This window comes from Coturnix japonica, chromosome 1 (assembly GCF_001577835.2).
Source record: "Coturnix japonica isolate 7356 chromosome 1, Coturnix japonica 2.1, whole genome shotgun sequence".
NCBI classification, from domain to species: domain Eukaryota; kingdom Metazoa; phylum Chordata; class Aves; order Galliformes; family Phasianidae; genus Coturnix; species Coturnix japonica.
This window is the reverse complement of record NC_029516.1, coordinates 53,090,242-53,117,595: the sequence shown is the minus strand read 5'-3', so window position 1 is coordinate 53,117,595 and position 27,354 is coordinate 53,090,242. Positions and strand designations below refer to the sequence as shown.

At 41.8% G+C, this 27,354-nt stretch overlaps 2 protein-coding genes across 5 annotated transcripts; one reads left to right on the top strand and one right to left on the bottom strand.

Moving 5' to 3' along the window:
* The first annotated feature begins 435 nt into the window (after nucleotides 1–435).
* AMN1 (antagonist of mitotic exit network 1 homolog) lies at nucleotides 436–20,973 on the top strand. 3 transcript variants are annotated; one of them, XM_015866152.2, is made up of 8 exons: nucleotides 1,306–1,411; nucleotides 3,538–3,591; nucleotides 5,385–5,517; nucleotides 8,152–8,296; nucleotides 10,812–11,029; nucleotides 15,888–15,944; nucleotides 17,533–17,644; nucleotides 18,397–20,973. In XM_015866152.2, the coding sequence occupies exons 2-8, from the start codon at nucleotides 3,584–3,586 to the stop codon at nucleotides 18,468–18,470; spliced, it is 747 nt and encodes a 248-aa protein (XP_015721638.1). In that variant the 5' UTR covers nucleotides 1,306–1,411; nucleotides 3,538–3,583; the 3' UTR covers nucleotides 18,471–20,973. The 3 variants fall into 3 exon arrangements, with proteins under 3 accessions (XP_015721630.1, XP_015721621.1, XP_015721638.1); XM_015866144.2 differs by lacking the exons at nucleotides 1,306–1,411; nucleotides 3,538–3,591 and adding an exon at nucleotides 436–554; XM_015866135.2 differs by lacking the exon at nucleotides 3,538–3,591 and having other exon boundaries at nucleotides 1,271–1,411.
* A 559-nt stretch (nucleotides 20,974–21,532) lies between these two features.
* ETFBKMT (electron transfer flavoprotein subunit beta lysine methyltransferase) lies at nucleotides 21,533–26,004 on the bottom strand. 2 transcript variants are annotated; one of them, XM_015866174.2, is made up of 4 exons: nucleotides 25,911–26,004; nucleotides 24,593–24,990; nucleotides 23,424–23,554; nucleotides 21,533–22,439 (listed from the first exon to the last, which is right to left on the bottom strand). In XM_015866174.2, exons 2-4 carry the CDS (start codon nucleotides 24,886–24,888, stop codon nucleotides 22,075–22,077), a joined length of 792 nt encoding a protein of 263 aa, XP_015721660.1. In that variant the 5' UTR covers nucleotides 24,889–24,990; nucleotides 25,911–26,004; the 3' UTR covers nucleotides 21,533–22,074. The 2 variants fall into 2 exon arrangements, with proteins under 2 accessions (XP_015721660.1, XP_015721669.1); XM_015866183.1 differs by lacking the exon at nucleotides 25,911–26,004 and adding an exon at nucleotides 25,797–25,910.
* Between the last annotated feature and the right edge of the window lie 1,350 nt (nucleotides 26,005–27,354).

The following is a 27,354-nucleotide window of genomic DNA, read 5'->3' as shown; positions in this document are numbered from 1 at the left end:
AACACATACCTACTACACATTCATAGGACTATACCACTGTAAGGCTACACAAACGTAACTGAGTCCTCTGTGCCTGTGTGGGGGTCTTCGGTGGCTGCTTGGTGAGGTGTCCCCCTACTCACTGCATCCATGTTTGGGCAAAAGGCTTTCCCAGCACACCTGGTCTCTAAATGAATGATTGGTCCTCTGTTTGGGATTTGCGCTCCTGTTTCAAGGATGTTGCTCTTATTATAGAAGTTGTGTGGTCAGAAAGGATATTTATCATAGATAAGCAGTACATTTGGAAGTTATAAGCAGACTAGAATTGGAGTAAACACCTTATTAGACAAAAAAGAAAAAGGGGGGGGGGGGGGGGGGGGGGGGGGGGGGAGGGCAAATAATTGTGAGAAATACCTCAATGATTTTTTCAGAGACTGGAGCTTCTGTGGGAAAAATCCTGATTGCTGTGGTGGGCATCCTGTGAGCAGGAGTGCCTGCTGTCAGAACAGCGAGCCCTTATACCTCCTAGTTCCAATGCTGAGTCCTTCCCTTGCTGCCACTTTTACATTCTTCAGGTAAGCAGTTGTTAAAATCAGTTTCTATTTGTTTCTCTAAGGAGGTGGAATCCACCAAACAGTCTCCAAGCCATTATCTCCTGCCTCATGTCTGCCAGATCTGTTTGCTTCTTCTTATGCAGCTCTGTATGTCTTACAGCCTTTACTTTTGGTAGCCCACCCTCCCCCAGCCATCTCCCCAAGGGAGGAGAGTACACAAATTAACACTCCAGCCAGAGTCTCCTCTTATCTCTCAGGAATGTGCATACTCTATTCTTTAACCACAGACAAGAACTTATCTTGTGTCAAGCCTGAGGTATATCGCTTTGGTACGACGTTCTATTGCTTGCTCAAAAACAGTGTCATCTCATGCGAAGCTCCCAGACACCAATTTAAATGCTATCTGGAGTGTTGCAGAGGTCCAGGACGATGAGGTATCCATCCTCTTGGGTTCGGTTAGGCAGGGAAACAGCGGACTTACTGGTTCCCTCACTTAAGTGTACGGGTTAAGATGCAGCCGATAGTCATCAGTCATCAGCACATGTATTTTTTTCAATGCAATTCCCACACTCCACTTAGAGAAGATATTTTGTGCTAAATGTTAAACGCAGGGAGAAAGTTGCCGTCTCTCTCTGTGTGAGAACAGCGTTCCCTCTCTCTTTCAGTCACGGCCGCGGCCCTCTGAGGCGGAGCAGCCCGGGACTGCGGCGGGACTACAGCTCCCATCATGCTCACGCCTCAGGGAGCCGCCGCCATTTTGCCATCGTTCCCCCCCAGCCGTTGCGCTCGAGTGGCTCCTTGCGCCCCGCCGTCGCTATGAGCCGCCTCAGCGGCGTTTGGGATGGCGCCAGCGGGGAAGCTCGGCTTCTCCTGGACCTGTGAGTGCTACCCCGACCCGACCCGACCCCTCTCTGTGGTGCGGTCGGCGCCGGGTCTGAGCGCTGCCTTCAGAGCGGGCCGGCTGCCCTCCGCTGGGGGAGCGGGGCTGGCAGGATTCGGGTCTGTGTCGCGGTGTGTGTCAGCTGGAAGTTGGGCAGGGCAGGCGGCAGATGGGTGACCAGGTTTGGGAGCTGTGTGGCCTTTGATGGGTCTGCAAGCAGAGTGGTGGGGAAGGTTCAGTGGTTGCTACTGCTCCCAGTGAATCTGCTGGAGGGTGTTTTGCTTCGGCTCTGTCGTGTTGTCATGGTCCTTTGCGCTTATGAGGGAGGTGGAGACAGTAGGGATAAAACATTGGTTTGACAGGTGAAAAAAGCAGCTGTCAAACAGTACAGTTCGTTTTAGACCTATTCTTTTAAAGCACTGCAGGTAAGATTGTAATTGCCACACGTTGGGAAGATTTCTGCTCCGCCAGTCTGGCTCTGTTAGCTTTATCCCAAAAAGGGTCAGAGGAGGTTTAGCTTTCTTTACAAGAATAAATGGGAAGAACACTGGGAGCATTTCCTGGTAGGAGCTTGCTACTCATCAGAGCTCACAGGCTCTTTTGTTCACTCCTGTCCCCCGACTCTGTAGTGAACCCTCCTCTCCCTCTTTTCCCATTGGCTAAAGTACTTGGGGTTTGCATTCTCAGTTCACCTACCACATGCTCATCACCCCCAGTAGGTACCCCCCCTTGTTTCCTTTGGTTGTACAGACTTTGCAATCTGGGTTCAGAGTTTGTTGTTTTGCCCAGCTAGATCCATCTTTGTATCCTGCTTGACAAAGTCCATCCCTCTGTCCCATCAAGCAAACAAGACTTACAAGTCGGTGCCAAACTAGCATCCCCTGCTAGATAAGTTTGTTTAACCAATTCTTCTTCACAGCCTTTATTCATCAGCCTTATCTTATTTTGCAAAGACATCTTAACCTTTCTTCATTCATCTCACATGTTATAGCTGGTAAATGTTTTGTTTTTTTCACTGCAGATGCAGTAATAGTGAATAAATAAATGATTAATTATTAAGGCATTAAATGGTAGATGCCCTCTGGAAACAGGCAGGTTTTGAGAATGGTGCAATTCCTAAGGTCAGGCTGGACAGGGTTCTGGGCAACCTGGTCTATCTGTGGGTGTCCCTGTACCTTGCAGGAGCACTTGGACTGGATGACCTTTAAGGGTCTCTTTCCAACTCAAGCAATTTAGTGTTTCTGAGATCTTAATATGCTTTTCTCCCAAGTTTTAAAACTCAGCAGCAAGAAACAGTTAAAAGTAACTAAGAGACTCGTCACAACTCATGTTGATTTCCATTTCTCTATGCTGTTTATGAATATGCTCTTCATATTGAACTAAGTAGAAGTCAACTGCAAGGGTTCAGTCTTGCTTTTTGCAAAGCCTGAGCAGTAGCCATTCTTTTCTTCTAGTGCATGATTGATCTGTTAAAATTATGGATTCAGCTGCCTGCTCGTGTTCTCATGGTTAGCTGTATATCAGGCCTAGTCATTTCTCTTTACATGTATTGTGGAGCTTGATACTCTTGACATTTTTTACTTCCAATTGGATATTAAGTCTTCTTAGTGCTATTTTATTAATAATATTGCAGCAATCTTATCCACTATACCAGTAGGATTAATACTTGAGACTAACAATTACATTTTAAACCCCCCAGATGTGTATTATTTTAGCGTACTGTTTTGTATCTCACTCTAATGATGTGATGGCCATCTGTGCTTTAAGCTTGTTATTTAGGCTGAGCCCCAGGCCTGGTGTTTAACTAGCAGAATTGCAGCAGAAGATGAAAATTGGAACAAATCTGTGTCTGTGTGGCACTCCTTTAATAAGGGTGTTGTTTTTAAGATCTTTCAATCTGAACGTGCATTTATATGGGTGTTTCTGCTGCTGCTTTCTGCACATTGCCCTTTGCCCCTGCCCCAAAAGAGCATTTAACACTCTGGAGCTCACTTCTCTTTTGCATGAGAGCATCATGTAAGAAATGTTTAGAAACTGTTTGTGTTTAGAGTTTTTTTTGCTCAAGTTATATTTTACATCCTGTATTAGTTTCTGTTTTCTGACCTATTCTCACCTATTCCCAAGGTGAGAAATGACTCATTTACGCAGCTGATGCAGTTTGAAGGCTGGCATGTTGAGGTAAGCCAAAACTGGCTGTTTTACGTATTATGCTTGGTTGCAGTCTGACTGCATAGGAGTTCCAGGGCCTGCCAAGGAGGCATTTAGCAGAGAGATGGAGGCAGCTGGGGCAGGTAACAGCTTTAGTTGTGCCAAGGCTCTCAGAGCCCTGGCAGGTGTTTTAAGACCATTTGTTAATGCCCAGACACGTACTCAAAACCAACACAGTTTGTGCAGTCAAAAATGAGGCTCTTAGAGCAACAAAAGCCAAACAGCACATTTTAAGGTGTTCTAATTAAGATCCGTCACCACATTGTAAAGCTCTGTTCTGCTCGTGCTGTTAGGAATTACTTAGTTTTGATCGTTCCCTGTGTTGCTCATAGACAGCAATAACAGGTGGGCAGCCCATTGCAGGTCAGTGCTTCCATCAGCCTGACAGTGTGTTTGAAAGCTGAGGCCTTAAGGGAGGTATCAGAATGTTTGCAGATGGCTGTGTCTGCATGTATGAAAACTGAGCACTGAAATAGAGCTTCAGTTTCAGAATGAAGTTCCATTGCGTGGTCTTGCTGTGAATGTAAGTTACCTAATCCTTAAGAATGCAGAAAGATGTATGTAATTTAGTTGCTTGTCTGTTTTAGCATCCTTTCTTCTGGTTCTTCTGATGTACCCAAGTTCTAACATCTGTTCTGCTTTTCTATTTCACATCGTGGTGTGATTTAGCATATGCTGTACCTTGACTTAAGCTGGATTGCTTGTGAAAAATAATTAGTTATCAAGATCTATGAAGATAGGGAATCTTGTTATGGTTGGTAGACAATAGAACTTTCTGTTCAGGGCGCTCCACTGCCTTCAAGTGCTCATGTTAGTTAACGGGGCATGGTGGGGTGGTATCCTTTCCCAGTTTGGGTTTTGCTCTAGTGTAATGCTTTTTAAAGTCTTGCAATTTCCTGGAAGACAAAGCGTTGCCTTCTGTCTCTGGATATGGGTTAGATTCCTGCTAAATCATCCTCTTTTACCCAGGGACTTAATTTTTCATCATAACCTCTCCCTTCAGAGACAAAGAAAATTGCTTCTTTAAGGACTGGCTGTCTCTAAGTGTGCCACTGAGTGCTGATAATCTGAAGGTCAGTCTGTTCAATGTGCTTAGAAGGCATTTCCAGAAGTTGCTTCTGGTGTTTCAGCAAGCCTGTGATTTTAACAACCCAAAGTTGCAAAGGTGGGGATGCTTCCTGGTTCACACAAATACTTGAGCCCTATGTTTCTTTGAGATTAGTGTACAGTGTCTTAGCAGAGTGCTGTCTCCTGATAGAAGCCTTATGTAAGTATTTTAGTAGCTGGCAAAGGGAAGAGGTTGCTCTGAACAGAGAAACAGTTTTGTCTCTCAGATACAAGAGGTACCCAGGATCGCAGCACGTAGAGAAAATGTGGGTGGAATCGTACACATTGGTGTTATTATTAGTTCAGAATCTTTAGCTTGATGTGCAGGATCATCAGGCTGTTTTATTCACGTTGATGAATGTTTTGAAGAATGAGAGGGAAGGAGGAGGCCTACCCATTGCTGGTAAAAAGAATGTCTCAAAACAACCAGTGTTTCTGATTGCGATAGGATTTCAGCCAGTTGTTCCTGTGGGAACCTTACTTCTCAGCCCAGGGCTGCTGAGTTTCCAAAAGAACTATTGCTATTAAGACTATTTGAATGCCTTACAGTGTTCTGGACCCAAAGAGGCAGCACAGCTGGATGCAAAAGTGGGCTTGATGGTTCTGTTTCTAATATGTAATGCCTTTTTTGACCATATAACTTTCCTATATTTCAGGTGCGTTCAGTATTTGTCAAAGAACCTTGCCAGATACACTGCAGATATCAAGACGTTGCCACCTAACATTAAGGATAAACTAATTAAATTAATGAGTATTCAAGGGCAAATAACAGATTCTAACATCAGTGAGGTAAGAACTCATAAAGAGCAGTTCTGTCTATCTGTGGTAGTTAAACCACGAGGATGAACTAAGCTGTAACTCCTTATGTGAGACAACAGATAAATTCAGGGCTGCTTAGGCTGTCCATATCGTCACTTTTTCTTTGTTCTTTTCACTACACTTTGTAATGCTAATAGTCATGAATTAAAAATAATATATTTGTAGTAATAAGTGAAAAACATTTTCCAGTCAGTGGCAATTTACTTCTCTTTAATCAGCTGACAAACATAATCTCTTTTCAGTACTGCAAGCCGGGCTGTCTTAAACTAAGTTATGTTAGAGACTGTAGTGTGCTTCAAGAAGTCACTGCAAATTTGTTAAAAGATTTGAGGAACTTGCTAAGTTTCTGTGACACTCTTGATATTAAGATTCATTTTCGTTCTTTGAAATATGATTGTGTTAAAGCCAGAAAGTGATGGTTCAAATTCTCTAATTGCTTTTGCTCATCAGTGAATGACTGTTCTTTAGCTGTAAATTGAGCAGCACATCTGCTTTGGTATCTATCCACTATTAACTTGTTTGGCTTCAAAGGGAAGCATGAGAATTGAGAAGAGCTAAAGGCTGACCATGGTAAGGTGGGAGATGAGTGACTCCCTGTTAGTAGCTGTTTTGACCTGCAGCTCCCAAGAGACACAGTATCAGTTTCACAGAGCCAAGGCTGTGAAACTAAGTGCGGAGGCAGAATTAGAAGTACTGTGGGAAAACCTTCAAACAAACCTTTTTCTCTTCAGCATGCATCATTTTTTATTGTAAAAAATAATAAGCTCTCAAGTGTTCTTTATCTTATTTGGATGAGTTTGTGTTGACACAATTTGATTTTGGCTGTTTTCACTCAGTAATCATGAGGGACACGTAATTAGAACTGTGTGGCTGTATGTAAAATACTCAAAGACATTAAGGTATCTTTAGTCTGGGAAGAAACTGGGGAGTTGAATTATAGTTTTTCCTCTGACTCTTGGCAAAATCTCGTCTGTCTTTGTCTTTCTCCAGCAGTTGGTCACTGCCTTTTCTTGGAGCTATTTTTTCACTTGAATATTTCATTTTGGTTATTTTTCTCATGTGTTTCCTTTATCTGTTCCTGCAGTTTCCTATAATCACTTTCCTTGAGTATGATTTATCTCCACTTTCTTTCCTAAGTTTCTGGGTTTACTTTTATTTCATTTGCACTTCTCTTCAAATGCTAAACCACCTTTATAATTCTGAATTTATACCGTTTCTCTGTACTCTTCAGCATTCGCGTTCTTTCATCTTGCACATGGGCTTCTTGTTCAGCACAGCAAAACCACCTTAAGTAGTTTAACTTATTGTTCCTTGCCTGCACCATGCATAAGCAAATACTTTATGCTCTGAGCATTTGCAAAATCTCATTCTTCCATATGGATTCCATGTGGGTAAGGAATTTTCTGTCTTTGCTTCTGCTTTCCTCTTGCTCTTTTCTGTCATTCTCTTGGATTTCTCTCTATTCTCTTGGATATTTCCAGGCTGTGATGATTCATTTGTTTTTATGCCTGTTTGTTCCTTGCTCTTGTCCAGCATTTTGTTTATGGTTTTAACTTCATGTAGTTGAAATTCTGTTTGCTTGCACTTATTCATAAGCTTTTATTCATCTCTTACCATCCTGTTCTTGCCCAGACTTGTTTTACCATCTTTTTTTTTCTTTCTCTGCTTTTTGCTCAGAGCAGCTTTCCATGACATGTATAATACTAAATTTCTTATTGTGGCTCAGTTTTACCATAAAGATATATGGAAGAAGGTTGCAGTTATAATCTGCTAGAAGTTCTTCTTTTCAGAAGGCTTGCTTGATTTCATTAGTAAAGATTTTAGCATCGTGTATTTGCATAACATAAGAACGGTGTTCCGTGTTCTTTGTGAGTTAAGAGAGGGAGTGACAGGCTGAAGAGGTTAGTGTAAGGTAATGATCTAACATTTGCCTATTGGTCAGAACACACAGTGACACTAGGACAGGGAAGAGGAGGACTGCAAATAGTATTTAGTAAAAAGTGATGAGTGTCCCCAAAAGTGAAATCAAAGGTAAGGTATGTGGTTATTACTACAATCTGAGGCCTTCCATCACTTTGGGTCTAAGTTTCATAAATGCACATTGGGGAAAAGGAAGACCTGTGGTCTCGTGGGATGTAAAAGCCTATTTAATGAGGATTTGGTACCTCTGTGTGTGTGTGGGTGGGTGAGAAAAACACTCTGAGGCAAAATATTTTTCGAGTCTCAAATCTGCTTAAGAGATAAAGGTTTGTTTATAATCAGTATTTACGCTTCAGCTTTCTGCCGTCCAATTTCTAGTAAGTCTGACAATGTTACCTTTGGTAAATACACTGACACACGGGTGTTAACAACTGCAGCATCCACTGTTGAAACAGTAGTGTTAATGTGCTCCTACTCCAGATTTATCACAGAAGCGGAACATTTGTACTGTAGCAGGTGAACTGCTGTGGCAAACGTAACATGTTTTCTTTATGGATTTAAATTGCCAGGACTGATGACTCCATCCTCTAGTGGGTATTTTTAAAAGTTCTATGTGGTGTCTAACATTACTAGTGTTATGGATTAAAATATGCAGTTCTATGACATAGCAGGTTTTCATTACAGGTATTGCACCCTGCTGTAGAGTCTCTAGACCTCCGAGAATGTGATATTTCAGATAATGCATTATTGCAGCTTTATAACTGCAAGCAATTGAAGAAAATCAACTTAAACTCTTGCAAAGAAAACAGATTGGGAATCACCTCAGAAGGTATGTTATCTGTGTATAGACAACTGGGATCTTGTTTCTGTTTTATTTCTCTTTTAGTTTGGTGTAAATTGCAAAGATACTTAGGGTAACTCTTGCTTTAAAAAGTCCCCAGTGCCACACCAATACTAATTAAAGTAACTTCAGAGGTGTAAATTAAAGGCCTGGGACAATGATTATGTTATGAAAGAGAGCTATCAGGTTACTGATATGCTGGTGTTCTGATAATTCTGTGGTTCACTTGACGATATTTTTCACTTCATTTTATTCTTTAGTAAACAAGTTTGTAGCATTTCCCCTTACTTGAAAGACTGAACTTACTTGAGACACTAAGTTCTGAAGTGTTATTCTTAACTTCCAGTCTCAAGCTGTGTTGGGAGCTATCAGCTTGTAAGAATTAAGGTTGCTAAGTTTTATTTCCCACAGACTTTGTTCTGTCTTTTCGTTATGCTTATTTCTTTGCTCCATCATTAGTTCATCCATACTGAAATTTGAGGCTAAATATTTGGAGTTACTACATACCTTAATTCAGATCAGCCTTCTCTGTATTTTCTTAGCACTGCATGTTGATAGGCTTATCTTTACTTACATATTTAGTGAAATGCTTTTAGTTGATTTTATTTACTCATTCTTAATGTTCCTGCGTTGTTGTGCTCTTTGATTGCTGGGACAATTTATGATGGTCTTCCCTCCATGCCTTCATCTGTCCACTGATACCTAGTACGTTTCTTAAGGTAACAGCTGAACACAGAGGTCTTTGTGTCAATTTTTTCTCTATTTGGGTAGAGATTTCTGACTACCTTGCTTTTTGTAAGTTAACAACAACATGTTCCTAGTCCTTTCAACTTTGCAAACTATTACTCACAAGCTGAGTCCCTTATATACTGAGAATTAGAGTTGCAAAGCTTTTAAGTTGAAGTAGTTCTTATTCATTCATCTCTATTATGTACAGACACACAAGCAGTTTAAAGAAACGTTGCCTTTTACTAACTCACTGATGGGTTTGTGGTGAGGGCACTGCGCTGTTTTGTATCTAAGCATTGCTGGTGACTTGCACTCACAGAGCAGCCCTGATCTTATTGCTCCTTGACTTAAACACTTCAATCCTCTACTATTAAGCACAGTCTTCTTACTAACTGGAGTGCCAAGTATTGTTCTTAATTGGACTTACCTTTTTTTTTTTTTTGTCTTCCTGTCCACTGATAGTCGTGTATGCAGTACCAAACCTTTGTGTACCTGAAGTTATTGCATGGATATATGAAAGCCTGGTGTGAAAGTGGAGAGGACTGGAGAAAATGACTGCAATCATTCTGCAGTACAGGGAGGCTTTGGTGTTTGTTTTTGGTCATTCCTTCTCACCCATTACTTGGGCAGACTGTTTAAGTAAGACCGTTTTTCTGATGAATATTCCCTACTGTTCAAACATATGTGTTCCTTCAGGAGTGAGCAAGATATTGCTGCAATTTCCCTGAGTTACTGCTTCTTTCTGCTCACCACCAGCATAGTACAGTTGGCTGTGAGTTCTCCCAGTCAAGATTTTGTAGTTTTATCTCAGCTTGACCCTCCTATTGGAGCTGTTTTCTTCCTAGATCTGCATTTAAAACCCTAACTTATCACACTATTGTCTGGATCTGCTCTGGTTGTTGGTACTTTTTAGCAAGGACTTCCAGCACATATAGACCAGCAAAAATATTTCACAAAATATTCAAAAATATCTAAATATCTATCCTGATCACTCTGTATTATCTTTAAAATTACCCTTCTTCCTCAGTTTCTCTAATCGCAGCCTATCACCTATCCCCGTTTCCTTTCTCCTCTGGTGCAGCTCTCTCTACCACCATCCTCACTGTTGCAGGATGCAGCTCCATCTTCTGTTTCAGCAAGTTTCACATGCGTGTTTTCCAGCACAGCATTATGTTCATTAACTCGACTTTTTCTCACCCTCTGTCTTTTCTCTCACTTGAAGGTGTGGTTGCATTTTTCCATTAATCAGATTGAACCTATTGTTTGTGTAACCATATTGACCAAATGACTGAAATACTTCAGTTTGTATGAACAGACATTGTTACACCAGAACTATGATGCACCTACGACACCATTTCCCGTGGCATCCCAAGTCGTTGTTTGTTCTGTTTGTTCTTTTTTTTTTTTTTCCTACTCACTTAATGAGTGAAATAATATGATGTCTCATGCAGATAACATCCCTCAGGTATCCCCTATGCATTACAGAAGGGAATTCAGCATTTAGAACTCTTTATCAGCTCTGGCATTCTTGAGCAGTATTGCTTTTCAGGTCTCCGCTCTTGTTAGGTGATGTCAATTTATTTTGCTTATCCTTCAATTCTCAAAACAAAACGACCACAAAATGATTTTCATGCACAGTGTCTTGCTGACATGGCATGTAACGAAAGTTGAGCAGTCAGTGACCACGAGAGGACAGCACAAAGGTTTCAGTGGGGTGATTATGTTAATATGACTGATTATATATGTATTTTTAATTACTGTGTTTCTTTGACAGGTGTCATAGCCCTGGCCTTATCCTGCCCTTATTTGCGTGAAGCATCTTTTAAAAGGTGCTGCAACATAAGTGACAGTGGAGTTCTTGCTCTTGCGCTCAATTGCCGGTTCTTACAAATACTCAACTTGGGCAGCTGCTCAGGCATCATGGATGCATCTCTGCAGGCACTGGGAGAAAACTGTAAATTCCTTCACAGTGTGGACTTCTCATCTACTCAGGTAACTATGACGGCAATAGGTTAATTGACTTCTGTTTGTTTATTTAGTCATTTATTTTAGATTGGTGTGATAGTCTTTTCTAAACGTGATAAACGATATCTATTTAGATCAGTTCCTAATAAGGTTTAGGCCCATGGTTCATTTACACTTTTCTCTTTTTAAGGAAGAGGACTCACACTGAACATAATCACTCGCCACTACAGTCAGCTGAATGCTATATCTCATTATCTGAATGCTATATCTCATTATCACCACAATTTCTTCTTAAGGAAAAGAAACATGTTTTTATATCCCGGCAATCAGCAAAATACACATTTTGCATTACAGCATGCGTTGAGGACTAAAGATACATTTATTAAACCACACGCTGTTGGAGACTTCAATGTCTTTATTTAGTATAATCATTTTCTTCAAGTTGTAAATTACTTCATTAAAAGAAAGTACAACCTTGCACATGTTAGTATGCTCTTTCATGTAAGACAAACCAACCTGAATAGTAATACTATGTAATGTTGAACTATATATGCCCATAATGTGAGCAAAGCGTCCTTAATTAGTTCTAGTTCAAGAGTGATTGTGTTTTCTGAATGGCTTTATCAGAGTTATTTTATTGAGTCAATGGGGAAAGAATGGCATGAAAAATGTAGGAAAGAACAGATAAGGGGATTTAGCAGCAGTTACTATTTAGCATAATAAGAAGAAAATTGGTTACAACAACCCTACTAGAACAGGCTTTATCATTACGGTTAGATAATGAAGGGGATGAAAGGAATTTTTGAGATAATGAAGTGTCACGTTCAGTTGACTGTGGTGGTGAGTGATTACTTTATGCTCAGCGTGAGTCCTACACAGAACATTCATAGTGAACCATCAGATATGGAAAACATGGGGCAGGTTTGTATTTTAGGTGCTGTTCTCCTCCTTGAAGCTTTTCCTGAAGTAGAGCATCAAAAGTCATTTTATTCTTTTCTGTGGTAATTTTTATTACTATCATTGAACTCTGTTTCTTCGAGCTTATTTCATGATTTTCAGTTCCCTTTCCTATCTTTTCTCTTCCTGTCCATGAAATAGGTAATGTGAGAAACACACTTGAAATTAAAGATTTCTAGTCAGGCCAATGTCTTCGTGATAGCAGCAAAGTTTATTCATTGTTACAATAATGGGTGCACACCTAGTCAGTAAAATTGATTCTGTTCTATACCCTGGACCCGACACAGGTAATATCTCTCCTGGTGCCCAGTAGTTGAGTGTCTCAGGCTCACAGTCTTCCCGATGCTGTTGCAATGACACTTCTCCATATAAAGACTGTTACCAAACTGTTGTCTTTAAGTATGCTTTGTACCTTGAAATATCTCCAATATTTCCAAGTTATCACATCCGTTCTGCTTTGTACTTTGATAGGAGGGCAATATTTCCAAGTTAGCATATCTGTTCTGTTCTGTGCTTGGCTCATCCCGTACTGTCCTGTGCTTGGCTCTCTACATCCTGCATATTATCCTTGTCTTATGCTGTCTCAATCCTACCCAAGTCAATAGTCCGTTCTCAACTTCACTCTATTCATCCGCTTTCTTTATGAATCAATAACATATATAACTGTTTCACAGGAGGGTTATAAGTTCAGTAAAGGCCTACACTACATACAGAAAATACTGGAAACTTCTACTGCAAGCTTACAGTCATTTTCCCAGTATGTGTTATAGTTGAGATGAATTCCTCTTGAGGAGTTATTCAACTACATGTTTGAACACCTTATGTTCCTTCCTGACTGTCAGTCATATGGCGATAAATCAGTAGGATTCTGAATTTCGTTTGCCTAAAGTCAGTTGAAACATAGTAAGCGTCAATTAAACAGTCTTAACGTCTTTCTCTGTGACACTGCCAGTTACACATCAGCAGAGTAAAGGAGAAAAACTGTTAGTGGGTCATGCCTGTAGAGACTGCAAGACCCAACCATGTTCTTATGTTTGAGTGCCAGAATAATAATGAAGGGAAGGTGGCAAGTGTGCATGAAAGGGTAAAACAGTGAGAAATTTGGAAATGGATGAGTGGGCAAAGAAAGGCATACGGCCTGCTGCAGGAACAAGGAGACAGATGTAAGGTAGGCTGCAAAGGGGCAAATGGCTCAGAGTGGTATCACCACTTTTAAAAATAATCTTGTGTGGTGACTGTGGAGAGGTGAAATGCAATAAGTGGAAGACATAAAGGCTGATAGAAGTAACAAGAAACAGAGTGGGCAAAACAAAGGGAAGAAATGAGTAAGAAGTAGGTGCAGCTTTGCATCCCCTGCATACACAGCATGTATAAATGGAAGCTTGGTGTTGCAGAAAGGAACCAAGTCGAGACTCGAACTCGTGGGTACTCCAGGGTTGATTTTATTAACAAGCTCAGTGCAACAAACATACAGAGCTTGGGTCACTCCTAGTGAATGACATTCAAGCTTTACAAAGGTCCTATATTTATATGATCAGGAAAACATTACATCACTTATGTTATCCATTCTCGAGACTAATTAACATATCTTCAGTTCTTCTTTTCCAAAACGCTGTGTTTCATCTTAGGTCCTTAGCTTGTGCCAGACTTCATGCTTCACGTGTTATTCCTCTTTTGAACTTATCCTTTCATCCGAGCTATCCGAGCTAGACCGGTCTGTTCCATCTGTCTCATGGTTAAACTATACATTTTATCAACTTATTAACTACTAAGTAACAATGTCAGCACTATTATTGTCTAACTCTACTGTTTATAATCTCACAATAGTCTAACCCCCCTACATGGGTCATGGTTCAGGGCTATACAGGGGATACATGAGTAGCATATTGGTTGAGAACTTTAACATTTTCCCTATCACTCGGCCTGAAAAAGCTCTGCTACACAGGCACAGAGCTGTGTAAGAAAACTACTTATGCTTAGGTGTCGCTATGCTTACATTATCATTCTGAGGAGTTAGGTTTTATACATAAACTCTGTGCCTACTGCACTACTTTTAATCTGTCCTGAATCCCAGTAATGTTAACAGGTTGGAACACAGGCTTTAGAGTCCCAGGCCCTACACAGATTAAGTAGTATGTTTCCTCTGTAATCTCCAATGATTCGGTATATGGCAAATAATTGTAGGAAGAATCTTTCGGAATGGGCTGTGCCAACTTCTGTGCAGAGCAGTTTAGTTCTCTGCAAAATGTGTTGGCAAGAGCAGGAGTGTTGCTGGTTAGCTACTCTGCATGTCCAGTTGCTTCTCATGTAGAATAGGATTGGGTTGTTTCTGTGTTTAATTGCTGATACCTGAGTAACCTAAGCCTTTGCTACATATACTGCTGACTGATCTATACCAAAAGCCCAATGTATCTGTGGCTTGATATTAACCATAGATGGTTAATCTTTAATATGAGGGTATATTTCTTGATGAGAACTGGCAGATGTAGTGTTACAGACAGTGAACATATATACTCAGGGGAGTACAAAACAATACTGTAACACTGCTGCTGTAATAAAGCAATACTTAGAGCAAACTTTTATAGGGAAGAGAGGAGGCTTTTGTTTAAATAAAAGCTGGTTTTGTGCTTAATATATTTACAATCATAAAGACAGAGTTCAGATGGTTTGTGCAGTTTTAATGCACCAGCCAGAAAATCTGGTCCAGGTTTCATTTGATGACATGGAGAGGAGGCACAGCTATCAAATCTTAATTTGGTTTGTTCTTAAGTTGGTGACCATACACTGGTTTTAGCTGTGCCATCTTAGACCCTTTAGGAAATCACAGTGATTAATCCCTGTTTTTGTCCCACATAAAGGATTTATTAGAATGTATTTGTTTACTGCCCTTTGTCTCCTGGTCTGGGTGCCTTGAGAAACTAACTGTGCCATCATCTTGATAACTTGCTGAGGTAGGCACTGCCATTTGTATCGCCCTTTCCCTTTGTGTACTTTCACACCGAGTTGTTAATTCTTCATTTACTCTGATTTGATCCTTTCTACTTCAGTTCTGTACAGTCAACTTGCAATAGGTGGCCAGTAGCCAAGGCAACAATTAATGCAATGGAAGCACTCGAATCTTTAAAATGAAAGAGAGCTTGTGGTGTCTGTCAGATTTGGCTGAGTCTCACTATGTGTGTTTAGTGGCTGCAGTAATACAAAGCCAGGTGCAAATGAGGAGGAATTTTGATGGATTTAGTTCCCAGAAGCGAGCGTTTCAATTCTTCTTACTTGCCTTTCTGAGCAAAGTCCTTTCTGTCTCTCTTTTTCTCTTGCAGTTAATCATTGTTCTGTGGTTTTCAATAGCCAATCTGATGAAACCCTTCAGTGCAAGTGTGTGATGAGTGCTGAAAGACTGAGGGAATTTTGTGCTAATTAGCTGGTTTGCTTCTACATGAGTAAAAGTAGGACTGCAGATAAAAGGCTGCTGTGATTACACTTCTTTCCTTTTTTTTTCTCCCTATCCAAGTTACTTCCTTCATGAACATTTCCAGCAGGGAACATTTTCAGCAGTCATGAAAACAGCAGGAAAATCAGTTCATATAGAGCAGAAGTGCTTTATGGCTTATAAATTAAAAGTGCTGCACCCTGACCGTAGTAGTGCACCCACTGTTAAATGAGCCAATGAAGCCAAAGAAACAGCAGTTCCACAGCTAGGCTGATTCTCATATGCAATATGATACAAGTATTTAATAGATGGGGGGGGGGGAATATACTTGGATAGTTTTCTCTGCAAACCTGGTTTGGAAGAAGTTATGTTCATGTTAGAGGTATTAAGTGACTATATGGAGACTATAAATCAATATACAAAGTCTTTCCCAAATAGTCATGTTTGAAAAACTGAGCTTTAATCCAGTGTGTTAATAACAGTGTTTGTTTTTTTTTCTAGGTAACAGATGATGGTGTTATAGCACTAGTGAATGGAATGTGTTCCAAGAATTTAAAGGTAAACTATCAAGCCTAATAACAAATTAATTATAGAAGGAAATAGACTGAGTCGTAGTGTGGATTTTGTTTCTTTGTTGTGCTGTGTTTAGTAGCATGTTCCTGTGCTTTTAATTTTTTTAAAAACCGTGCATTTAAATGCTTTTGTGTTGAGGTGGGTTTTTGTTGCCAGTTTTAGTAAAGCGAGATTTCATATCTTCATGTGGAATGACATAATTCAAAAACAAAACTTGTGTTCTATCAGTGTACAGAAGTAGAAAAGTTTAGGTTTGGTTTACAAGCAGTGATTAAAAGAAATGGAAATGTGGCATTGTTTGTTACAGTCTCTTCTTCAGTCTCTCTTCCTTGTCTGTGTCCTCATATGTCTGCTTCATGTCATGAATGTCAAGTGCCAATTTGTAGGCAGCGGTGGTTCAGCATCAGGCACATGGTGAAACAAGTAGTGTCTTAAAGTAATCACACTAGCAAGCAGCGAGATCTATAAATCCTTTTACTTCAGGAGGCATTCAGATTCCATACTTCACTTACTCGTTATAATGAACTAAGAACATATACACATACATCAGCTTTGGTATATCTTGTGTCAGTGAATACAGTTCTTGTTTTCTGTGTTGTTATTCTGTTCAAGATGACATTTATTGCAAAAGGTCCCTTTTATGTGCTCTTCCAAGATCCTTGGAGCTCATCGTTTGGAAAGAGACTCCACAATAAAACAGTGCTTTGTTGGGGTACCTGAAGAATATATTCCCAGATTCTATTTTTAACAGGAGCAACAGTTAAATAGTTGATAGTAACCTGTCAAAGCCAAATAGAGGAAAACTGCCGGGAAGAAAGAGGATGAGTTTGGATCTGGAGTCTGGCAAAGAATAAGGGGACCAGAATCTACTACTATAATGGCTGGAGAAAACCATTCTCTCTCTCCTTCCCATCCATGAAACAAAGAGAATGATCTTTCCCTTATTCAGTCCTTTGTTGTTGGTTTTTTTGTTTCTTGTGCTTAACCAGCTGGTAGAGATGAAGAGTTTTGGCTTTGTTTTTCAGTTTGCCGTTTTTGTTTTTAACCTCGGTGCATGCTCACCGCATTATTACAAATGTCTGAATCCACCTTTATTAACTGTAGTTCTGTCCAGAAAATATTATATTGAAATAAGAATGAGTTATCTTCTACAGGAAGCAAAAGACACTCCAACAGTGCATACACAGCGTAAATGTATGTGCATTGATGGTTCAGGGCCTGGAGCATCTCTCATATGAGGAAAGGCTGAGTAACCTGGGTCTGTTCAGCCTGGGGAAAAGAAGGCTGAGAGGGGATCTGATAAATATCTAAAGAGCAGTGGGAGGCAAATGGATGAGGCCAGGTGCTTCTCGGTGGGGTGCAGCAATAGGGCAAGGGGCAATGGCTTAAAACTGGAGCATAGGAGATTCCATGCTAACATGTAGAAAAACTTCCTTACAGTAAGGGTGACGGAGCACTGGAACAGAGAGGTTGTAGAGACTCCTGCTGTGGAGGAGACCTACCTCCATGACTGAGGGTGCTCTGGTTGGCTTTTTGTTTAATATATATTATTATTACTGTTTTCTTAACACAGGAGATCCATATGGAGCGCTGTGTTAATCTGACTGATGTTGCTGTGGAAGCTGTCCTCACTTGTTGTCCAAAGATACACATTGTTCTGTTTCATGGATGCCCATTGATGACAGGTGGGTCAAGTCATGCTATTCCATGGTTTTCTAAACACATTACAGTTTTTCCCATTCTTGCTTATCTGACAACAGTCTCCATAGATTAATAAATATTCTATATGAAACGAGATTTTTTTTTACTGTCTTATGAAAGCAGCCCAGAACAAAATCCCACAAAGACAGAAAGAAATGAGGTAATCAGTGTTACTCAGCAATAAATATGCTTCAGAGGTAGAATTACATTTGCCATAGGAACCAGTTCTGAATAGGTGTAATGGTACCGGTGTGGACCAGTTTCAGTCTTCTTTGGAGCTTGATGGGGTGAATTTTTTTGGAGGAAATGAACTATTTTCATTGAATTCAGAAAAATTTGCTCATGCGAAAGAACATAAAGTGCCTAACAGCATGGGAAGGGTTTTATTAAGGCCAAAAGTGGCCTTAATTCTTGCATTTTGGGTTTTGTTTCCCTTTATGACAGAGTTTCTATTAAAAAAAAAATAAAGCTATGATGTTGTTAAAGTTATGAAGTTATTTTTAAAATAGAACTTTGGTCTGACAGGGAGAGTAAAGTACTTTCTTGTGAGTACAGCTCAGGACAAGATGTTAGAACAGTGGAGATCTGTGTCCTTTCCATAGGTGCTTGTTTTCCACATGCATTAAAAAGTGGAACATAAATGCAGATAAAATTACTTGACTTTGTTAACCTGATTTCTAAACGCCTGTATGTTCTTCTGAAGGAATAACGGACTCTTCCTCTTTTTCTTTCGTAGATCGTTCACGAGATGTTTTAGAGCAGCTCATCATCTCAAACAAAATCAAGCAAGTGACATGGACCGTTTACTGACTATTTTTTTTGTCTGCATATGTATGAGTGTGAAGTTTACAGTTGGGAGAGCACCCCTAACAGAGAGCTGGTGACTTCGGTACCTGCAGATTGCTTCTCTCCTTCTCCCCACCAGAGGTCTCCATTGCCTTTCCAGTCCTTGAATGGGCGTCTGAGTCTCTGCTTAGAGCCCTGTTTGTCTTTGCAGCACTGATCCTGATTCATTAAAAGGAAAGTTAAATTGCAGTCAGCATTACACTGTCATCTCTCAGCCTCCTTGAACAATCAGATTTGGCCATTATTAAGCCCTTTTTAGCGTCTTAGCTACCTACAGGGTCCCGGTTTTACTATGTCCCTGCTCTGAGTTTTTAATCTGAGAGGATAATTGTAGCTAAAAGTATCAAATGTGTGCATAGTCGTAACAATTATGCAACACTGGGACACCGACAGAGGCTATAGACAGAACTGGTAAGTAGAAGCATCATCAACAGCTGTGCAAATATATTTTACGTAGTAAGTCTCCTTTCACCAGGAACTTTTGCTTTGCCTGGAGGAAAAACTACGGACTTTTGTTTTGATGTTATTGATGTTACAGGTTTCTGTCTTTATTTACCACCAGTCTTACACATCCAGAGGTACAGTCTGAGCATGTAAACACGGAAGATCTTTGGAATGATTGTAGTGTTTAACAAATCTCAGAATTGTGCTGTTGACTGATGAAATAATCTTATATATGATACTCATTTGCTCTGCCTTTTTCCTCTTGCAAAACCATTGGAGAGAACACAGCGTTGGTCTCTGTAAGCGTAGCTGAGAGTGAAGTAAGTCTGCATTTAGCATCAGTACATGATTCTCAAGACTGTACAGTTCAACAGAGTTTGAGTTCTGGTGTATGTGGTTTATTACACCTCCAGTGGCCTCTGGAAGGTTAAAATGTCTGTGTATGTACTGTTTGATTGTAGTCATCTTAAAAAGTTACAAGTGTAGAACTGATTATGGGACAGAACTGTGGTTTCATTGTGATTACAAGGCATGCTCGCTGGTTTTGTTGAAGCAGTAGAACTTAGAGTGAGACCTGTATGACTTCTGCATTAAATGTTTAAAAACATTAGTAACTCCAGCAGTGCAGAGAGCAGACAGCACACTGTGGAAGTAGCAGAATTTAGCTGGGCAGGTCGTACATGGATCTGATGACTCAAAAATGCCCAAGTTTAGGCAACAGTAAGAATCACAGAATGACCTGGGTTGGAAGGGACCTCAAGGATCATGTAGTTCCAACCCCCCTGCCTGGCAGGGCCACCAAACATACACATTTACTAGATCAGGTTGCCCAGGGCCCCGTCCAACCTGGCCTTGAACACCTCCAAGGATGGGGCATCTACAACCTCCCTGGGCAGCAACAGTAAGAAGTGTTTATTCTATAATTTAATGCTTGTTGGTAGCCCATGATGATTTTAAATGTCGTAGAAATAAAAGAGTCTGACCTATTTAAAGTACAGGTCAAACAGCATGGAAAATAATTCATTGCATCCAGTACTGTTAAAGGATATTACAGTATCTGACAACAGTCTCTGCTCCTCTCTTGATTATATGGCTTATGGAGGAGCAAGTCCATTTAGAAAACTTGTTCATGTGTAACTGAAAGCATAATTTTAAAGCTTGGGAACATAAATCTCGAAGTCTTTTTGCATTAAGTCATTGCTGTGTCTGGTTTCAGGAAAGGTGCCACAAAAAGAGGTTGAAATCATTAGCTACCTGAAGTGGGAAGGGGCCCCAGGAGCTGCTTGCCCAAATCAGGGCTGGCTCAGAGCTCAGCCAGTTTACTCAGGGCTTTCTCTGACCAAATCTCTCAAGTGCTACATTCAAAAAGAAAATTGTAAATGGAAATACTTAAAGCAACTTAAGGTAGAAGGCCACTGAGGCCTGTAGCAGCAAAGGACACATATATTGCTAGCCCTTTGCTAACATGACTCTGGATTTGTCACATTAAAGGCAAATGCAGCTTACCCTGTCCCCAAATATGCATGCAGATTTACAGTGTTCTTCTGCAGTCTCTTCTAAATGTGTAACTTAGTGCTGTGCCTCGCTTAGTGCTTAATAAAAAACAGTACAATGATGTGATGAGTAGTGCTGCATTCTTAGGTTGACATTTTGAGTCTCAGTACGTCCTTCACTTCCAGAGCTTAACGCTGCTCTTTCATAGGTTTGTTACTGCATCGTTCTACTGGAATAGTTTTTGATTCAGGTGAGTCGCAGGCATTTTCAATAGGTAGTTTAAGAGTGCAGGAGTGAAGCTGGAGATGGACATCGTGTATTCACTTACCTGTTCATATTCAGTATTGTGCTTGTATGTTACTGTCGTAGATTCTTAGGTGAGCGCTGCAGAATATTTGTGTACTGCTTTGAATATTAAAGCCAGTGAGTCTTGTGTTTGGGTATTTCTGAAAACGTGTTAAGATACGTTTTGTGACGTATGAATGTCATATTTGCACGAGTGTTCATAAACTTCCCACTTTGTAAGCAGTCTTTGAGTGCCACACACTTTTTCATGCTTACAGGGTTCTGACACGTCGTGTGGGATTTGGGTAGTTGCGGGTGCATTGTGTTCTCTTCTTTGGTGTTTAGCTCCCTACCGCTGCTTATTTTGTACCTAAGTGCAAAATGTGATAGTTACTATTTGCTTTGTTTTGAGGTTACATCTGAACATCAGCAGACGCTTCTTTACTGTTCAGGTAACAGAGCGCTGGCACAGGCTGCCAGAGAGGTTGTGGAATCTCCTCCCTGGAGATGTCTAGAAGCTGCCTGGACACAGTCCTCTGAGCACACTGCTTTGGGCGTCCCTACTGAGCAGGTCTGACCCAGTGACCTCCAGAGGTCCCTTCCAGCCTCAGCCTGTCCGTGATTCCATTTCCCATCACAATCAACTATAGTGTTAAAGAATATAGATGTGCTTAAGTTAGTGTTCTCTCTGAAGAATTGTTACCCTATGGCTGTCAAGTCATGAAAAACTTTTACTTTGGCTACAGCACAAGCAGCGTGTTTTAGATTCATCTGCAGCTCCCTAAATAATCATTCTTGACAGCTTCAAGGTAGAGCAGCATTATGTTTTTATTATTTTAGGGGGAGCCTCAAATTAGTTACTTGGACATTCAGAGGAGATTAGCGACCGAAACAAAAAAGTAAGGCACTTGGAATTAAGTATAACACAACAGTCTGCATCTTTACATTCTTCATCTTTACAACTGTCTGTAAATAAGCTGCAGAAGTGTGTGAAAGCAGCACAGAAATCTTTCAGCCACCCTCCTCCTCTCCCCCCATAGCGGAATACTGGATATCTGACATGTTTCACTATGGTGTCAAAGAGTGAGATTAACACAGATTGGAACATCAAGCATGCAGACTCCAAAGTGGTAATGATTTGCACTTCAGCATGCCTTGCTGAATAAAGTTTGCATGTAGTTTTACCTCGAATGGAGCCAAAGCCTCGATGAACATGACTGAAATAATAAGTACAGTGAAGGAACAGTACTCGATATCAACAGTTGAGTTCCATGTTCAATTCCCATTTTCATTTCATACTCTCAGAAAACAGCCAAGTGAGACGAAGTTCGTTAGAGAGCCACTTTTAGCAGCTTTCTAGGCTGTTTGAGGGCTGATAGCTCCAGACAATACTTGATGTTAATCCGTTGTTTTCTTGCCTGGTGTACTCGGGAAGGGAATATTCTATAACTTTACGCAACTGATTGTGAATGCTGTGGCTTAAAAACTGATGCCTGCCAGGGTCACCAATCAGCACTTCAGTTTGATGTGTCCTGATGCATTTCCTCAGCCAGTGATGAAGCCCATCAGCAAGTTGTTCATCATAAAACATATCTCCTAGAACGATGAGGTCCCAGTTGCCAGCCTCTGAATTAATGATATTCTTAATGGTGATGGGAAAGGGAGTAACATGGTTCAGTTTGCAGTTCAAAATCATTGCCATTCCTGCAACTGAAAAAAAGTTACAAAGTAAAATGGAAGCTGTTTTAGGATTCTACCATACAGCCCCCCTGCAAATTTCTTTTGACAAAAGTTCCATCTTCTACTTTCATCACAAGTATTTTTGCTTATCTAGAGACTCCCACAACTTTAACTGTGAGTTAAAATCTAGCGCGTCTTAATCTATTGTTATACTTCCTCCTTAATCACTGAGTAATCTAATTAAGAATAAACTATTTTCACAAGTCATATAAGGGGAAAAAATCCCCAGAATCAAATAGAATCATTGAATGGCTCAGGTTTGATGGGATCTTCTAGTTCCAACTTCCCGTTGTGGGCAGGGCTGCCACCCAGCAGTCCAGGCTGCTGAGGATCCCATCCAAGCTGGCCCTGAGTGCCCCAGAGATGGGGCACCCACAGCTTCTCTGGGCAACTGTTCCAGAACAAATCCTGGGGAAAAAAGGAAGGGTAAAATCTAGGCCCTAACATATGAAACTGCAGGAAAATACTATGGGCCTACAGAAATCAACTTGCCAGCTGTGATGTCTCAGAACTATTTGCCATTTTTGCCTAATAAGGTGCTTATTCCAAGTTCTAGTTCCGCTTATAGCTTCCAGACGTACTGCTTATCTATGAGAAATATCCTCCCTGTCCACAGGACTTCTATAATAAGAGCAACATCCTTGAATTAGGGGCACAAGTCCAAATCAGAGACCAATCATTCATTAGAGACCAGGTGTGCTGGGAAAGCCTGTGTCCAAACATGGATGCAGTGAGTAGGGGGACACCTCACCAAGCAGCCACTGAAGACTCCCACACAGGCACAGAGGACTCAATTATGTCTGTGTAACCTTGTACTGGTACACATAAACCATTTTTTTAGCATTCTTAAAACTACCTGGCAACAGATTCTGCCAAGTGAATCAGGGAAAAGTGTTCAATATACTGTAGAGACAATAAAGGTCTTTGCACGGAGGTAGGAAAAGAAGGACTTACTGGGGTCAATGTCGTTAGCAAGGACTTGAGATGCACCACTCATCACAGCAGCTATTGCTGTTGCTCCGCATCCACTTCCAAGATCTAAAACAGATCGTCCTTTGACTACACATGGATTGTCCAAAATGTACCTGCATTTAAAAGAAAAAACTGCCAGAGCAATAAACCAGATGTGCAAGTTCCTTGGTTATGCATTGTGCTGCAGAAAGAATTCTCGTCATACACATTACAAAGCATGAGATGTTAAAGGACACTTATTCCAAATACGCAGCTTCTATATAGATCCTTATTTGCCTCTGCTGATACAGAAAGATGAAGAACCTGGATCCCAACACATCTGTGTGCAGACAGCCAGGATCCCAAGTTGGGAGAACAAGACCACCTACTCTCAGACTGAAACAGTCGCAGATACTGAGAGATGACAGCAAGAACATCAGGACCAGGAGTGAAGACACACAATATCCTGATGAGGAACTTGGGACACAGAGGAGCTGCCATCCCTTGCCTCTCATCCTGCATTTCATCACAAGGAGCCCTACCAGACAGCTCACACACAGCAGTTCCTGGGAATCAGGAATAGCAGATGCATTTTGATAGTAGGTGGTGAAAATGAGAACGGGGCTTCTGATGGGATTGGACGACAGACACAGTAAGGCCTGATAATAAGGCTGCTGACAATCTAAAGGAAGGGATTGCAGGAGGCCAACCAGCATTCCCAGGCACATCAGCACAAACCTGTTTTTCTTAATTGACATGACACATATCCACACTCCTGGTTGTGTCCTACAACCACCACACACACAGTCACTATAAAACAGCAATCCTGTGTGGAGTGACACTGAGCAATAGAATTAAACACCTTGCTGGGTTTCGATGGTGACAGCACAGCTCTTTCACAGATCCAGATTTGGCCCTGTTGTCAACACACACCTTCACAGAAGACAAGAGATGTCACTGTAAGAGCTATAAGTTACTCTACATGCATCACGTGCAAAAAAATCACTGCCAACCAGAGGAGATTGCTTCTGTCCTGCATAAGCAGAGAGGAGCCTGGACTGTGTGCTCTTATAACAAGACAAATACATATCATTGTAAACCACTACAGCCAGAGTCAGGTCTGATATCCTGGCCAGCAGTAGACTGAACTTACTGGCTTCAGTGATGCATACCTGGACAGGGCTTGGCCTCCTGGCCAGTATATCGCCCAGAACGGGTCCCCATATGGCCAAAGGTCAGGCTTTTCCCTCCAGAACCTGCAGCGAGGAGTGAGGAGGCGCAGCCGGATCTCTGGTGTCAGGTGCCCACTGCTGGTCACCTCCGTGTTCTCTTCCAAAAATGCTCTCACCTCAGGGTCCAGCGACTTGCCAGCATTCCAGTGGCAGAAGCGTTTCCATTGCAGAGCAGGGGCTCCCCTCCTGCAGGCTCTGCCCGACAGCAGCAGCCGCTTCCAGCTGCTGAAGGCCATGTCCCCAAAGGCAGAGCACAGCTGGTCGGGGACAGCTGATGAGGCAGGTAGCTTGAAGCAAGCTCAAAGCGTGCTGCTTTTCATAGTGATGGGTTATGATTCCTGAAAGGAAAACAACACTACCTAAGTGATGTCCCTGTAGCTTCAGGATCATGTACTGGTAAGGCTTTAGGGAGGCCCAGGTGCTGCTGTGCCATTAAGAACTTGTGCTTTGCTCTGAGGAGCCTGTGAGGTCAGAGGGAAACACGGTAACAGAGCAAGCTGCTTCCATTTACGGTTCTACCACAGCATCATTAGTTTTGGTAGCAGGGCTCTGGAATTACTGACCAATGGACACAGCAAAGATTATCAGTATGGTTTTGGGGAGATACCACTACTTTTTACCTTTATCAAACATGTGATCTTATATGAAAATGATGTTTTTACATCAAAGGCAAGCAATGAAAGGATTTTCTCAGCGGGCTTTCCTCTTTCTTCCTCAGAACAGTCAGACTTCCAGCTCCAGAATAAAAAACCAGCTTAAGAACCAATTTTAATCAGATTACTTGGATTTTTTGCACCTCAGACTGCATTTTAAATGGTCAGATGGTCCTAAGGTACCGAAGTCGCTCCCAGGTTCAGAAGAAAGTCAACCTCCATCACAGTGGAGGCCAGGGCTGCACCCAGCAGCTCAGGCTGCCCAGGGCCCCATCCAGCCTGGCCCTGATGCCTCCAGGGATGGGGCTTCTCTATGCAGTCTAATTATTGCTTGATGGCTTCCTAAAGCATGAAGCTGTGAACTAAACTCCCACAATACTTGCTGTTTAGGTCGATTTAGTTAAACCTTTAAATCATTTGTATTCTTATTGCAAATAAACACCCGTGACGATGTTTTTCAGAACGCAATTCCGCAGAGCCCACGTAATTACCGAACGTAATTAATGAACGCCTTCCTTCTGGAAGGCAGCGCTACACCCGCCCCATCTGCCGGAGGGCAGCACCCCTTGTGCCGCCCCGCCATGCGCCTCAGGGCCCGCTCCTACCTGCTGCTGCTGCCGGCACCGCTCCGCTCCGCCCTCCGCGCTGCGACACGCTGAACCCGCCCCTTCCCTCCCCCTTAAAGCAGCAGCTCAGCCCTGGACTCTTGAGGACTTGGGTGTTATAGTCTGCCTGTCCTCTCACAAAGGGTGAAACGTTTGGACTCTCAAGACGTGCTTGTGCTGATGACTTCAGGGAGATATCAAGGCCTTCCCACCTGGAGGAAAAACATCTTTCATTTCCAAAGGCTTTTTGTTTCAGTTTAGGTAGTGACAGCTTGAGAATCAAATGCATGGTGTGAGCTGCAGCCAACCAACGGAACCACGCTGGAATTTGCTCTGAGCACAGCTTTGATCACAGCATAACATGGATCTGGTAGGTGGTGAAGAGGTGCGGCTCTTTCCAAAGGTAGTTGTAGGTTCGCACTCCAGGAACTCCGGCGCCTTTGAAGGAATTAGTGGATTACTGGCTGATGCTACAGCTGCCCCTACCCCTGGGGAAATCGTGTTTGAACCAATTAACAGCGAGGAAATGGAACTGCACGAGGACGGTAGCCACCATCTCATCAAGGAGCTGATGACTCAGGAGACATTGCAGATACAAGAGTTACACTCAAGGCAATACAGACCTGCAGTGCAGCAGCCGGGTGATAACCACAGCTTGTTCCTTCTATCCTGATCTGTAGCACTGAAACTCCCATTTCCAGATCTCTTTTTGGAAGGCCAGCTGCCACAGCTCATGGCAGTGGAAGAACCTGAGTGGAAATTCACAGGAGGGCATATACATATGAACGAACTCAGACTGTTCCTGACAACTCAACAACCTCCTCCTAACAACTCAGTGTCAGCAGGCAGGGTTTTGCACACCAGGACTGATTTGTGGTTAGCTGGAGGTGCAGAAATTACCATTGCTATTATCAATACCAAAATGCAGCTGGCATGTCAGCTGGTAGCTAAGGCAAAGTTGAAAATGAAACAAACGATGGGACCTCTCATTTGTCTGCACCAGTAGTTAGGGCACACTTGGCTGCTCATATTCATGCACTGTCAGGCAGGAGAGCATTTGTGTAGCATGGCCAATGCTTCAAAAGACACGTGGAATCAGACTGTTTGTGTTTCCCTGTGTTCACTGCTCTTGAAAGAAAGATGTACCTTGCTGATGCATCCGGATGCATCTCTGCAGCTGGCCCAAGGTGGGACAGAGCTGCTCTGGGAAGGAGGAAGGCCTGTAAATAGAGCTGAAGAATGGCTGTGACTGCTTTTATCTGTGGTTGCTCCTGTTCTGTCATGTTCAGACTGTGCTTCCCTGCAAAGCCCTGAGAGGAAGGTGGTGAAACCTGCATGCAGAGCTGCTGCTCACACACGAGGAATCCTTTCAAGGCAGTCTGTAGCTAAGTCTTCCTGGGTGAAATGAAGACATTCACAACATACCTATCCTTCCTGGCTTCCT